We start from the raw sequence: 14,129 nt of genomic DNA on the forward strand, positions 1-14,129 counted from the left end.
ACCTCAGGGATATACCTACTCTCCCCTTTGTGTCATAATGTTATTTGGAGAGGCCTTCATCACTTTTCGCTCCCACAATATATTACACTGGTCCCTTACATTGATGACATTATTTTGATTGGATCTAGTGAGCAAGAAGTAGCAAACACACTGGACTTATTGGCGAGACATTTGCATGCAGAGGATAGGAAATAAATCTGACTAAAATTCAGGGAGCTTCTACCTTAGTAAAATTTCTAGGAGTCCAGTGGTGTCGGGCCTGTCAAGATATTCCTTCTAAGGTAAAGGATAAGTTGCTGCATTTGGCCCCTTTGACAACCAACAGAGAGGCACAATACCTAGTGGGTCTATTTGGATTTTGTAGGCAACATGTTACTCATTTGGGTGTGTTACTCTGCCTCATGTATCAAGTGACCTGAAAGGCTGCCAGTTTTGAGTGGGGCCCAGAACAGGAAAGGCTCTGCAACAGGTCCAGGCTGCTGTGTAAGCTGTTCTGCTCTGCCACTTGGGCCATATGACCCAGCAAATCCAATGGTGCTGGAGGGCAGTGACAGATAAGGATGGTGTTTAGAGCCTTTGGCAGGTTCCCATAGGTGAATCACAGTGGAGGACTCTAGGATTTTAGAGCAAGGCTTGGTCATCTTCTGCAGATAACTACTCTCCTTTTGAAAACAGCTCCTGGCCTATTACTGGGCTTTGGTGGAAACTGAACATTTGACTATGCATCATCAAGTCCCCATGAGACCTGAATTGCCTATCATGAACTTGGTGCTTTCTGACCCATCTAGCCGTAAAGTGGGTCATGCACAGTAGCATTTCATCATCAAATGGAAGGGATGTATATGTGATCAGGCTCAAGAAGGTCCTGAAGGCACAGGAAAGTTACACGAGGAAGTGGCTCAAATGCCCGTGGTCTCCACTTATGCCACCCTGCCTTCTCTTCCCCAGCCTGCATGGATGGCCTCATGGGAAGTTCCCTATGATCAGTTGACAGAGGAAGAGAAGACTAGGGCCAGGTTCACAGATGGCTCTGCATGATATGCAGGCCCCACCTTAAAGTGAACAGCTGTAGCACTACAGCCCCTTTCTAGGACATTCTCGAAGGGCAGTGGTGAAGGGAAATCTTCCCAGTGGGCAGAACTTTGAGCAGTGCAACTGGTCATGCACGTGGCATGGAAGGAGAAATGGCCAGTAGTAGAAGGTAGTCACTTAATGCCAGCTATTAATGTGTGACCAGTGCAGAAGCAAGGACTGCCATTATCATAAGTATTCTTCATTCTTTTGTTAAAAACATGTTTGGGCTGGGCGCAGTGGCTCATGCCTGTAATCCCAGTGCTTTGGGAGGCCAAGGTGGGAGGATCACGAGGTCAGGAGATCGAGACCATGGTGAAACCCCATCTCTAGTACAAATACAAAAAAATACCCAGGCGTGGTGGCGGGTGCCTGTAGTCCCAGCTACTCGGAAGTCTGAGACAGGAGAATGGTGTGAACTCGGGAGGCGGAGCTTGCAGTGAGCCGAGATCACATCACCGCACTCCAGCCTGGGTGACAGAGCGAGACTCCGTCTCAAAAAAAGTTTGTGCAGGTATACACTTGTACAAGAAAACATCTTCGTTTTATTTCTTTTCTCCTTTGTCATGTGACAGATTTATTGACTTTACATCAGCATTTGAGTATTGTTAACTTTATGTAACACTATTTGAGTTGGGAATTGATGTGTTTCAGGTTGTACAAAAGATAGTTGTATTATGTTAGGCATAATTGTAATCTTATTATTGTCTTTATTTGAAGACTATATATGATCTGAGGAGATGTGTGTGGGTTCAAGTTGACAAGGGGTAGACTTGTGATGGTTAATACTGAGTGTCAACTTGATTGAATTGAAGGATGCAAAGTATTGATCCGGGTGTGTCTGTGAGGGTGTTTCCAAAGGAGATTAACATTTGGGCCAGTGGGCTGGGGAAGGCAGAGGTACCCTAATCTGGTGGGCACAATTTAATGAGCTGCCAGCGAATATAAAGCAGGCAGAAAAATGTGAAAAGAAGAGACTGGCTTAGTCTCCCAGCCTATATCTTTTTCTCATGCTGGATGCTTCCTGCCTTCAAACACTGGACTCCAAGTTCTTCAGTTTTGAGACTCGGACTGGCTCTCCTTGCTCCTCAAGCTTTCAGACAGCCTATTGTGGGACCTTGTGATCATGTAAGTTAATACTCAATAAACTCCTCTCTCTCTCTCTCTCTCTCTCTCTCTCTCTCTCTCTATATATATATATATATATATATATATATCTCCTATTAGTTCTGTCTCTACAGAGAACCCTAATTAATACAGTGAATAATCCTTGACTAGGGATAATTATACTGCAGATTAGTGGTAAATACCTCAAGAATCCTTACAGGCAACAGACAAAAATCTTTATTTGGCATCTACCATGTTTAAAGTACTGTGTCAGGCCATCTGGGGCAAGGGATGGAGTGGTAGTAAGAAATACTCCTTATTACCTAATTGTATGTAAATTTTTCTGCTACTAGAGTTTGAAGTATCCCACAGACACACTAAAAATTAAAGATCTCAGGTTATTTCCCCAAAAGTGGCTATCTGGATTCTCTATCTCAGCAAATCATTTTCCAAGTGCCTGGGAATTTTCCTAGACCGTACTCTACTCCTTTATTGCCCATATCCAACTGGTCATCCATCTGAAATTCTAATGATTCCTTCCCTTGAGTGTAGACTGTGCTAATAATGTATTATTTTCAGTCTTCCTCTGTTTTGCCTAATGGTTAAGATAATCTTTTTGCTTCTAGCTGTCCTTAGTTTCATACCCATGGTCCATCCACACTGGATCAGAGGGAGTTTTCTCAAAGTCAACAGCCATTACACCTCTTAAAGTCTTTATAAAACTCTCAAAAGCTTGTAGTTGATATGCTTACATTATTGTAGCAGGCAAATTCAGTCTAACTCAGATATAAATATTTCATCAATTACTCGGCATTCACTCTTCCTCAGGCCACATGGTCACCAAACTAGGGTGGGCCATACATCCTTGTTTGCCCAGAAGTATCCCAATTTATACCTCCTGTCCCTGAGTAATTATAATAATACCTCTGAAATGTTTAGATGATAAACTACATGGCCACCCTAAGTACCGTAGACTTGTTAAAAGAGGTTTTTGAGAACTATCTGGTAAGGATAGCCTGGAGATAAATAAACCAGAGTTCTGTATCTCTTATCTAAAATTCTTGGATGTGTGTCATAAATTAGAATTATTCTTATTTTAGAAAGGAAATACAATGCATTATTATGTATTACATAATATCCCCAGCAGGGTCTAAGGAAGTACTCCTTAATCAAGCATATGACTATTGCTGTAGAGAAATATATGAATGTAGGAATTTTTTTTCTCTAAGAGAGCAATATAAAGACTATTTAGCTTAGGGCAGGATTTGATGCTAAACGATTATGAAAAACATATTTGGTTTTCAGAGCTTTTCAGATTTGGGAATACAGAAATTTTGGAGCTGTACTTAGTTTTGGAGCTAGAAAGGATTCTTTGTCCTCGCTAATCTTTGATTTTCTTATTTGTAAAATAATAATAATAACTGTACTTCTAATACAGTTGTTGTGAGAATAAAATGAGATAGTTACATAACTGGGCTTAGTAAAAGGCCCGGTATAAAATGCTCAATGAATTGTTGTTATTTTTATGAACTATATTCTGTTCTTACCTAATCCAAAGGTAGGAATGCCAAATTATCTCAAGGCACACAAAGCAAGTGAAGAAAATGTGATGATTGTGGGATTGAAAGCCTGATGTTTTTCATCTGCCTAACCTAAATTATTTTCCCCAGAAACTGTTTTTATCTCCACTGCATTATGAACAGAACAAAGGTTTTCTATTCACCATTGTATCTCAAGGGCCTAGTACTCTTTCTGGCGCATAATAAGTATCTCAGTAAATAATGATTGATTGAGTGAATAAAAGCCTATGAGATCCCTACAAAATATCACATTCAAAGATACTTCGAGATTTTTAGTTGCTGGTGTTAAGTTGTGGTGGTTGCTGGTCAGTAACAGCCAAGATGCTGCGGAATCTGCTGGCTCTCCGTCAGATTGGACAAAGAACCATAAGCACTACTTCCCGCAGGCATTTTAAAAATAAAGTTCCAGAGAAACAAAAACTGTTCCAGGAGGATGATGAAATTCCACTGTATCTAAAGGGTGGGATAGCTGATGTCCTCCTGTATAGAGCCACCATGGTTCTTACAATTGGTGGAACAGCATATGCCATGTATCAGCTGGCTGTGGCTGCATTTCCCAAGAAGCAGGAGTGACTTCAATCATCCCAGCAATCACTTGGTTCAGTTTCATTCCGCTCTCTATGGACCAGTAATCTGATAACCGAGCTCTTCTCTGGGGATCAATATTTATTGACTTGTAGTAACTGCCGCCAATAAAGCAGTCTTTACCATGGAAAAAAAACAAAAAAACAAAGATACTTCGAGCATAGATATATTTGGGAAAGCCCAAAACATATCAGGCCACAGTGTTTTTCATCATAATACTCAGGAAATTCTACCACACTGTTCCTTTTTTTTTTTGGAGACAGAGCCTCACTGTGTCTACCCAGGCTGTAGTGCAGTGGTACGATCTTGGCTCACTGCAATCTCTGCCTCCCAGGTTCAAGCAATTCCACCTCAGCCTCCCAAGTAGCTGGGATTACAGGCACATGCCACCACATTTGGTTAATTTTTGTATTTTTAGTAGAGATGGGATTTCACCATGTTGGCCAGGCCGGTCTCAAACTCCTGACCTCAGATAATCTGCCCACCTCGGCCTCCCAAAGTGCTGGGATTACAGGTGTGAGCCACTGCGCCTGGCCACACTGTTCCTTTTTGTTTTGGCCACATGAAACCTTTGGATCTATTCCTCCATTTACCTGCCCCACTCCCCCGCAGCGTATGCTAGTGCCGAAGGGCCCTGGCCGGTCCTAAAGGAATGTCCCTGCTTTTAATGCCATCTAAAACAGAGGAGCGAATGCTCTAGGAGTTAAGCTCAACCATTACTCGCTGTAGTTTTTAGGAGCTAAAATGCCAATGATTTTTTTAAAAGTCTTATTTTCCTTAATTTCCAAAACAAGCCTAAATTTTCTCAAATTTTCTCTTTAAAATCTGTAAAATATTTTAAAACTAAGTTGGCAAACCAACTTTTATTCTCACTTGAAAACCTTTTCCATCAATACCTTTAAAATCATCATCATGAACTAAAAGTCATCCCTTATGTGTCCAAAGTACAATGGCGTGATTTGAAATAATATATGCCCTTTTATACTTGAACAAGTGGCTTTAAGTGCAGTTTGGATCTTGCCCATGAGATGTGTAAATTTTTGGATCTAGTAATCTAATAGGATTTAAAACTCCCTAAGATGTGTTGTGTGTCTTCAATTGTTTACTTATAATTCTGAAAGTCAAAAATTCTGAAAACTGTAAATTTTCTCATTTGTTTTTGAAACTTGATTTGAACTTATTTTATGGCATGAATTAAATGTGAGGTTCTTTTGGCCTTTATCTCATTCATATGAATGTTTACATATTAAGTGGTAGAAATATTAATATGTTTGAACATGAATGCTTCCCAGACCTACTGGGGTGTTACTTAATACAAGGTAAATGGGCAGTATTACCTTCATAAAATTAGAAAAATTCTGCATTCTGAAATACATCAGCCCCATGGGTGTCAGGCTGTGGCCCTATGTTACCATTGGGTTTATTTTGGGAAGTCTTATCAATGAGAGAATCATGTTTGCAATTTCCAATATATATTTATAACAAGGGCTGGGTCTAAATGTGACTAAGGTTGGCGCTAGCTGCACTATTCTGGATTATTTTCTTGAAGTTTTCTATGTATTAAGGGAATGGTGTACTGTATTGAGCCTTGAAATCTGTTCTAAAAGTATTTTGGATGCTGCACAAACAAAAAAGTTAAGAGATAAGTTCAAAGATGTGTTCAACATTTATTGACTTCTGGACTGAATTAACAGAATTGAAGTTTACAATTGATTGTAATTACAGCAATGCTGTATCTTTACATATTTTTCCTTATTGTAGATAGAGTTTACTAGCCCATGTCCTTATGAGATAATCCATCCACTGCAATCCTTTTTCTTTTTTCTTTCTGGAGACGCAGTCACACTCTGTTGCCCAGGCTGGAGTGCAGTGGAGCGATCTCGGCTCACTGCAACCTCTGCTTCCTGAGTTCAAGCAATTCTTCGGCCTCAGCCTCCTGAGTAGCTGGAACTACAGGTGCACGCCACCATGCCTGGCTAATTTTTTTGTATTTTTAGTAGAGACGGGTTTTCGCCATGTTGGCCAGGCTGGTCTCAAACTCCTGACCTCAGGTGATCTGCCTGTCTCGGTCTCTGAAAGTGCTGGGATTACAGGCACAAGCCACTGTGCCCAGCCCATTGCTTTTTCTTATACCAAGATTATCACTGGCAAGAGAAGAAGGATTCAGACTATTTCAGACCCAACCTAGAAAACTCTTTATGGCATCACGATTAAAGGGTGGCAAGGAAGAGAAAGGGGAAGAGAACTAATATAACTGAGCATCTACAATGGGACCTACACTTTGTCTTATCTGCTGCTAACAATATAAGCATTTAAAGGAAGAATGATTATCCTTAGTTTACATCTAAAGGAAATGGAGGTTCAGGAATATTGCATAACTTGACCAATTTCCCAGAGCCATAAGCTAGAGTGCCTGGACTAGAATCCATGTCTGTATAACTCCAGGGCCCATGCTCTTCCCAAAGCTCACGCAGCCCTCCCTAGAGAAGAAAAGCAACCCAAAGCCAGAAATAACTGAAAATATCAAAACACAGAGGTACTTCTCACTAAAACTTAATTAGCCATTTTTGTCCTTTGCTAAGGATGTAATATTCTAAAAACGGACAGAAATGAAGACTTTTTAGGACACCTGCATTGTCAACCATAAGTGTGGCTCTCAGCAATCTCAATTATATCCGCCACTCCTTCCCTGCCTCTTTGTAAAGCAAGACTAATTTAAAACAAAAACTTAGGGGGAGGAAATGTGATGTGCCAAGTCTAATGCATTTTGAAACAGAATGTGCAACACATATGCCTAGGGTTTCCTTAAGAGTTTATATTATAAAGTGTTTATATTTTAGTCATTGTTTTCTGGCACTTGTTAAATAACAACCAAGCTATAGCTGCTCTAGGAAGATGAGATGGCCAGAAGAGAGTCAAATACCAGAAAAAGGAAAGTTAAAAGTATCATCTGTTTTATTTTTCTTGCTCTGAAATTTATGTAGAAATGTGCCTCGTGCCAAGAAAGACAAATCATAAAAATGTTGCCCCTTAATTAGCAACTCAAGGAGACAATTCTGTGGATCGCCTTCCATCCCTTCCCCCGCCACCCACTACACAGACACACCCACTCAGACACACACTGCAACAGTTTCTCTTTAGTGCATAGGTTTTCAAAGTTAATTACATCAGAATCACCTGGAGGACTTGTTAGCGTCTAGGCTGCTGGACCTGACACCTCATGTTTCTGATCCAGTGAGTCTGGGGTGGGACCAAACAGTTGGTATTTTTAACAAATACCTAGGTGTTATAGTCTGAATGGTGGTGTCCCCCCAAAATACATATGTTGAAGCCACATCCCCAGGGTAATAGTATTAAGAGGTGGAGTCCTTAGGAGTTGATCAGGGCTCTAACCTCATAAACGGGGTTAGTACCCTTTTAAAAGAGGCCGGGGGAGCTTATTTGCTCCTTGTAGTATGCGAGGACACAGCAAGAAGGCGTCATCTATGAATTAAAAAATGATTCCTCACCAGACGGGAAATCTGCTGGTGACTATCTTGGACTTCCCAGCCTCTAGAACTGTTAAGAAATACATTTCTGTTGTATATAAACCACCTATGGTATTTTTGTTATAACGCTCAAACAGACTAAGTCACCAGGTTGTGCCGATGCTACTAGTCTGGGAATCACACTTTGAGGACAACTGCTTTGGTGAATAGTGTTTAGCTTGCATTGCACTGAGCTTCAGAGTAGCAATTCTAGATGGGTAATGAGCATCTGAATCATCTGGCAGCTTGTGAATGTGCAATTGCTCCCTTCTTGATCCTTGACCCTGGCTAAACATTAGAATTATCTGGGGTGATATCATGTTCTCATCCACCGCAGAACAATTGAGTCAAAATCTTTGAAGGTGGGACTTAGGAAGGATAATTTTTTTAAAATCTCCCCCAGTGATCTTAATACCCATGGAGGAATCATCACCATTGTAGATCAGTTCTGAAAGCACATGAGTGTCCATGGGGGTGTGTGTTGAGAAACATGTCCAAGCAGTTCTCATCCAATTTGAGAAACAGTGCTTTGCATTGAGACCCCAACCTTCCTCAAAGGCTTATCACCGCCCCTCAATGACACCAAGGCCCATACTCTAACATACAATCTTAGGCTTTGCAGTTGCTCCTCCCTGCCTAGAAAGCTCATTTTCTCTTCTCATGCAGTGAAATCCTTCATGTCCTTTAACAATGATCTCAGGGAGCCAGATTTTTTTTAAATAAGTTAATCCTAATTCTTTTTTTTTCTTTCCAACTTTTATTTCAGGTTCAAAGGGAATATGTACAGGTTTGTTACATGAGTAAATTGCATGTCATGGGGATTTGGTATACACATAGTTTTGTCATCCGGGTAATCAGCATAATACCTGATAGGTAGTTTTTCAATACCCTCCTCCCACCTTCCACCCTAAAATAGGCCCCAATGCCTATTGTTCCCTTCTTTGTGTTCATGTGTACTCAATGTTTAGCTGCCACTTATAAGAGAGAATGTGCAGTATTTGGTTTGCTATTCCTGTGTTAATTTGCCCAGGATAATGGCTTCTAGCTCCATCACATGTCGCTGCAAAGGCCATGATCTTATTCTTTTGTATGGCTGCATAGTACTCCATGGCATGCATGCATGTGTGTGTGTGTGTGTGTGTGTATCTCTCTCTCTCTCTCACATTTCCTTTATCCAGTCTACTTTTCATGGGCATCTGGGTTGATTTCATGTCTTTCCTATTGCGAATAAATAGTACTACAATGAACACCCATGTGCATATATCTTTATGGTAGAATGATTTATATTCCTTTAGGTATATATCTGGCAATGGGATTGCTGTGCCTCTTCTGTGCATGATGAAACCCTCTGTTCTCCTTTACCTTTGCACTGATTGTACCACATAGCAGAGTTTCTTTCCACTTTTCTGTAGGTCTCTCCCACTGAGTGCTAAATTCCGAATGGAGGAGGGATCATTTCAGTTATTATTTCACCTACCCCTACTGAATATAATTTTTCACAACATAAGGTCCTCAAGAAAATTAAATAAATTGATAATAATTAAATCCTACAAATAGGGAAACAATCCTATTTTCTTTTTAAAATGTGAATCAAGAAATATGGCTTTCTAGGATTGGATAAGACAGCTTATTCAGATGAAAGAAACGACCTCTATTAATAAATAAAGTCAGCAATAGGACATGCAATAATCATGAGAAAAGCCTCATTATTGTTTTCTTGCCTCAAATGAGGTCTGTTCAAACAATATAAAGCCATTGCAAAAAAAAAAAAAGTTTTATACAAAAGCTACACTTGAATGCCTGCTGCTTTAAATCTTCTCATTGAAGTTTATCCTGAATTTTTAGTTTGTGTTTTCTGACAGGGTAACCATATGTCCAAACAATTGTTGTTTTGACGGTGTGAAATTCCTTCATACATTCCAAGGAGTGATCGCAAAATACTGAAGTGGCAGGTGGGAACCTAGGCTGATGCTGTCGATCCCTTTGAAAATACTTGGAGTATCACACACCTTGGGACAAACTGCAGGCATCACCAGCCTTCAGAACCATCACATATCACAAATTTCTACCTTATTATAACAGTGTAAAGCTGTCTTGCTTAGTAACTTGTATTATTACTCCTTGTATCGCTGAGTTTGTTTGTAGTTTGTTATAGCAAAGCACAAGTCTTTGAGCTTGGACTAGAAGACATGGTGAGATATGTTTTGTCATTCTTCAGAGTCTGGAATGCCCTCTGTACATAGCAAAGCATCTATGTAGTTTATTATGTATTTCTCAATCTGTCATAAAAGGCAAAGCTTTACACAAATTATATAACTTACTCTATATCTGGCTAGGAAAAATAATAAATAAAAAATAATAACCTATATCTAGTATAAAAATAGTATAGTATAAAAATAATATTCTATACCTGGCTAGGAAAAAAATGAATACTAAGGAACAAGGGAAACAAATGTTTTGCTTAGTTCTGTGATTTTTAGAAAATGACATATACTATATAAGCATATGCCTATTTCCTACTTTAAAGGACTTGAACATTTCCATATTCCTATATACGATTTTATTGTCATGCTATTACATACAAATTGTTGAAATAGAATCTGTTGTCAATCTACACTCCTTTGAAAGACTGTATCAAGGGCCATTATTTAATTTTCATGTGAACAGATGCTCATCTGTTTTAGAATTAGACCAAAGATTTTGGACTTGGTCTACAGTGTTCCAGATTGAAAGCAAAAACTATCTTTAGACTTTGAGATAAAAAGGTTCCTATTGAGGGGGATTGATACTTTTCCTAGAAAGATGGGATCAAACATGAAATTTTCCTAGAAACATGAAATCAAACATGGAATTTTCTCAGAAACATGGAATCAGAAATGGAATTTTCAGGGCAAAACCTGAAAATTACTTTGAGATTATCTCAGTCAGGAAGAGCAGGAAGTGCTTTGGTCTCAGACTCTTAGAGTTGCCACCTTCTTGACATTGCTTAACCAGGTACTGTATAAACCTGCAGTGTCTTTCTTCTATCTTGGTATCCCGTGTCCATAGTATGTGTGATTATTTGTGTTTTATTTTAAAGTATCCCTTTTGAACATAATCTGATTATGGACAGAAGAAAACAATTCAGTGAGAATTGCACTGTCTACTTAAAAATTTCATTTTGTGAGGTAAGACCCAATATATAAATACATGACAGATTCACTTTTCATTTTTGTGGTTAACTACTGGGTGTTCGTATTCTGTATCCTGTACCATACACCTCTTCTCTTTCTTCCAAAAAGTTGAAGCATCGCTGGAAATGTAGCTACACTTAGTTTCAAAATCTACTTAAATGGTTTGAGAATACACATCATCCCGCTCCATTTTCCAGTGGTTAAGGGAGCAGTTCATTTTAAACAGGCACTTCATTCTAGATCTACGGTTCCATGTTTCCATCCAGAAGTGGAATCGTGGATCAGCGTATGTCGGGGAAAAATACCAACAGCCTGACTCAAGGTGCAGCTAGTTTTAGAGCACTCTGCTGGCTCTATTCATTTTACCCAGGCCCTTCTGTGGACAGAGTTTTGGATGACTGCGCCTTCTTGTGACATTTGGAGGGAACATTTCTTTCTTCCCTGGCATCTTCCTCCAGTCATGCTGCCTGATTTTTTTTCTAGTCCATAGATCAATTCTGTGATTATACCATGAAAGCTGCTAGATGCTTATGCTATGTCTAACCCCATGATAAGTGATTTTACTGATGATCTCCCACTAAACATACTGTAAGATAGGTATTATTATTTCAATTTTACATTTGGAAGAAATGAGGTAGAAAGAAATGTAATGCATTTTCTATTGCTCCACAGCTACTAAGGGACGATAGTAGATTTTAAGTTCTCAAGTTTCTGATTCTGAAATCCACGTAAGTCCTTAAACCACAGATTCTAAAATTTGAGCATGTATAAGAATCACCAATTTCCGCCCATTTAATGAGTCAAGAAGTCGATTTAGGTTAAGAACCAACCAGCAATTAACAAAAAAGAAAGAAAGAAAAAAAATATCATAGTACTCCTTTGGTAGTAAAAGCTAAAACTTTTTGTGTAACTGTGATTTCAGTTATATAGGTATATTCTGGGTTGCAAAGTAAAATAGTTTTTTTCTTACTATTGGTCATGTTCAAAAAGTCTACAAACCACTTGTCTAGATATTTTGTTAAAAGTATATATTTTGGTGCCCCTCTCTGTGAGGTTCTCAACCAAAATATACATTTTTAACAATTTTGGTGGTTCATATGCTAGTGTTTCTTGAATAGCACTTTGATAAAATTTGGCTTAAACTATACAATCAAAATGCAAATTGCTCTTCTTCTGCTTTTACACATACCACTTTCATTTTCGCACTTCTGGCATTGAAGTCATATTGTCAGTAGGCTTTTTAGGGCAAGGGTTTTCCTTCATATTATAATTTTGGTGCCCATTTGGCACAGGCACATAGTAGTGCTTAGTTAATGGCTATTGACTATCTTCTGAGTTTTCCTTAATTGGCTAGCATTTTCTTTTCTTTTTTTAAATTTTATTTTAGGTTCGGGGGTACATATGCAGGTCTGTTATATAGGGAAACTCGTGTCATGGGAGTTTGTTGCACAGATTATTTCATCACCCAGTTTGAGAGTTGATATTTGCAATAATGATTTCTTAAAAATCAAAAGCACAATGAGATACTTAAGATATAAAGGACAAAATAAATCTTTACTTGTGATTGACACAAGTAAGTTTTGAGAAATAACAATTATTTGAGTTTTCCTCCAAAGTTTTGTTCTTTGAAGACTCTATATGTTTTGAACAGTTGATTAAAACCTAATGTGGAAACTCAGGTGATATTATGATTGTTAACTTGGAGAGAGCTGGATAAACTTGAATCAACAGATTTCTTAGACAACAATGAGAAATAATTCAAAGCAGAATAGATAGATATACTGTAGTTATTTACATATTACATTCAGTTCATTGTTGTAAAATTAAACATTGCAATTTTTTTAAGTTAAAGCATCCAATGTGATGACAAAATGTTTTTAGGAAAATCAGATTTTAGTATGGAGAGTGTTGAATAGCCAATGTTTTAAGAAAACAGGGCATGGCAATGGATGTTAATGATGGTCAATTAATTATTGTGTCTGGACAGGGGCTGAAGTATGGGGATTGCTGATCAGTTGAGAACTAAGGGTTGAAGTTGGGTAACAGAGAGATGAATAAATCTCATTTTTGTGCTGAGTGGGTGAGCCGGTTCCGGGGTTTTCAGGCTGGTTGGTGTCAGCCGTTCTGCTGGAATTCAGGATCTGAAAAACTCCTCAGGAATTCTTAAACACAAAGGTCTTATGATTCTAGTGTCAGATATTCTGTCTACAGAAACAATGGGGAAGAGTGTAGCAAGGGGTCAGCATGCTGACTCTTGGTTTGTTGTTAACCCTCTCGTTAAGATGATGAAGTCTCCAGAAGATGATTGAGTGCAGACTTGAGAATGCTTCCATTTAGGAAATGGAAATGGAAGCAGAGTAAGAAGAGACTCAGATGTTCTCAGAGGCGACAGGAGAGCATGGAGAGAAAGTGTTTTGGAGGGAAGGTAAATGTTGAAGAGGTGTCAATAGAGAATGGCAGAGGTGTCTGCCAGAGAATGGCAGCTGAGCAAAGACCCATGGATTAGGCAACTAACGAGTCTTTAAGGACTTCAATTGTGTAGAGCAATAGAGCTGCAGGCATGGAAGCCAGGTTGCAAGGAATTAAAATATGAGTGTTTTTGAGGCAGCAACTCAACTGCAGACCTTTTTTTTTTTTTTTTTGGAGAGTCTCACTCTGCCGCCCAAGCAATTCTCCTGCCTCAGCTCCCAAGTAGCTGGGACTACAGGCACGTACCACCATGCCTGGCTAATTTTTTGTGTTTTTAGTACAGACGGGGTTTCACCGTGTTGCCCAGGCTGGTCTCGAACTCCTGAGCTCAGGCAATCTGCCTGCCTCGGCCTCCCAAAGTGCTAGAATTACAGGTGTGAGCCACCGCGCCCATCCTCAAATGCAGACCTGTTTTTGGAGACGCTTAATGAATAAGGAAGGAGAAAGACAGTGTCTGTTACTATTAGCTGATCCTTACTAGGCACTCCAAATCCCACTTTTAAAATTCACTTCTCTGTTCTCTACTTGTATCCTATACCTCCAGGGAAATGAATGAAATTTGTTTATCTTATTGTGTCATAATTTTTATTTTTTATTTTTTTTACTTCTCCTATCTT

At 39.1% G+C, this 14,129-nt stretch overlaps 1 protein-coding gene across 1 annotated transcript; it reads left to right on the plus strand.

The window, feature by feature from the left end:
* Positions 1–4,033: 4,033 nt before the first annotated feature.
* On the plus strand, positions 4,034–4,470 carry LOC105512577 (cytochrome c oxidase subunit 7A2, mitochondrial). Its single transcript, XM_011943060.1, has one exon. It carries the CDS (start codon positions 4,080–4,082, stop codon positions 4,329–4,331), a length of 252 nt encoding a protein of 83 aa, XP_011798450.1. The 5' UTR covers positions 4,034–4,079; the 3' UTR covers positions 4,332–4,470.
* Positions 4,471–14,129: the final 9,659 nt, after the last annotated feature.

Source organism: Colobus angolensis, unplaced genomic scaffold (assembly GCF_000951035.1).
Source record: "Colobus angolensis palliatus isolate OR3802 unplaced genomic scaffold, Cang.pa_1.0 Scaffold215, whole genome shotgun sequence".
Lineage (NCBI taxonomy): Eukaryota > Metazoa > Chordata > Mammalia > Primates > Cercopithecidae > Colobus > Colobus angolensis.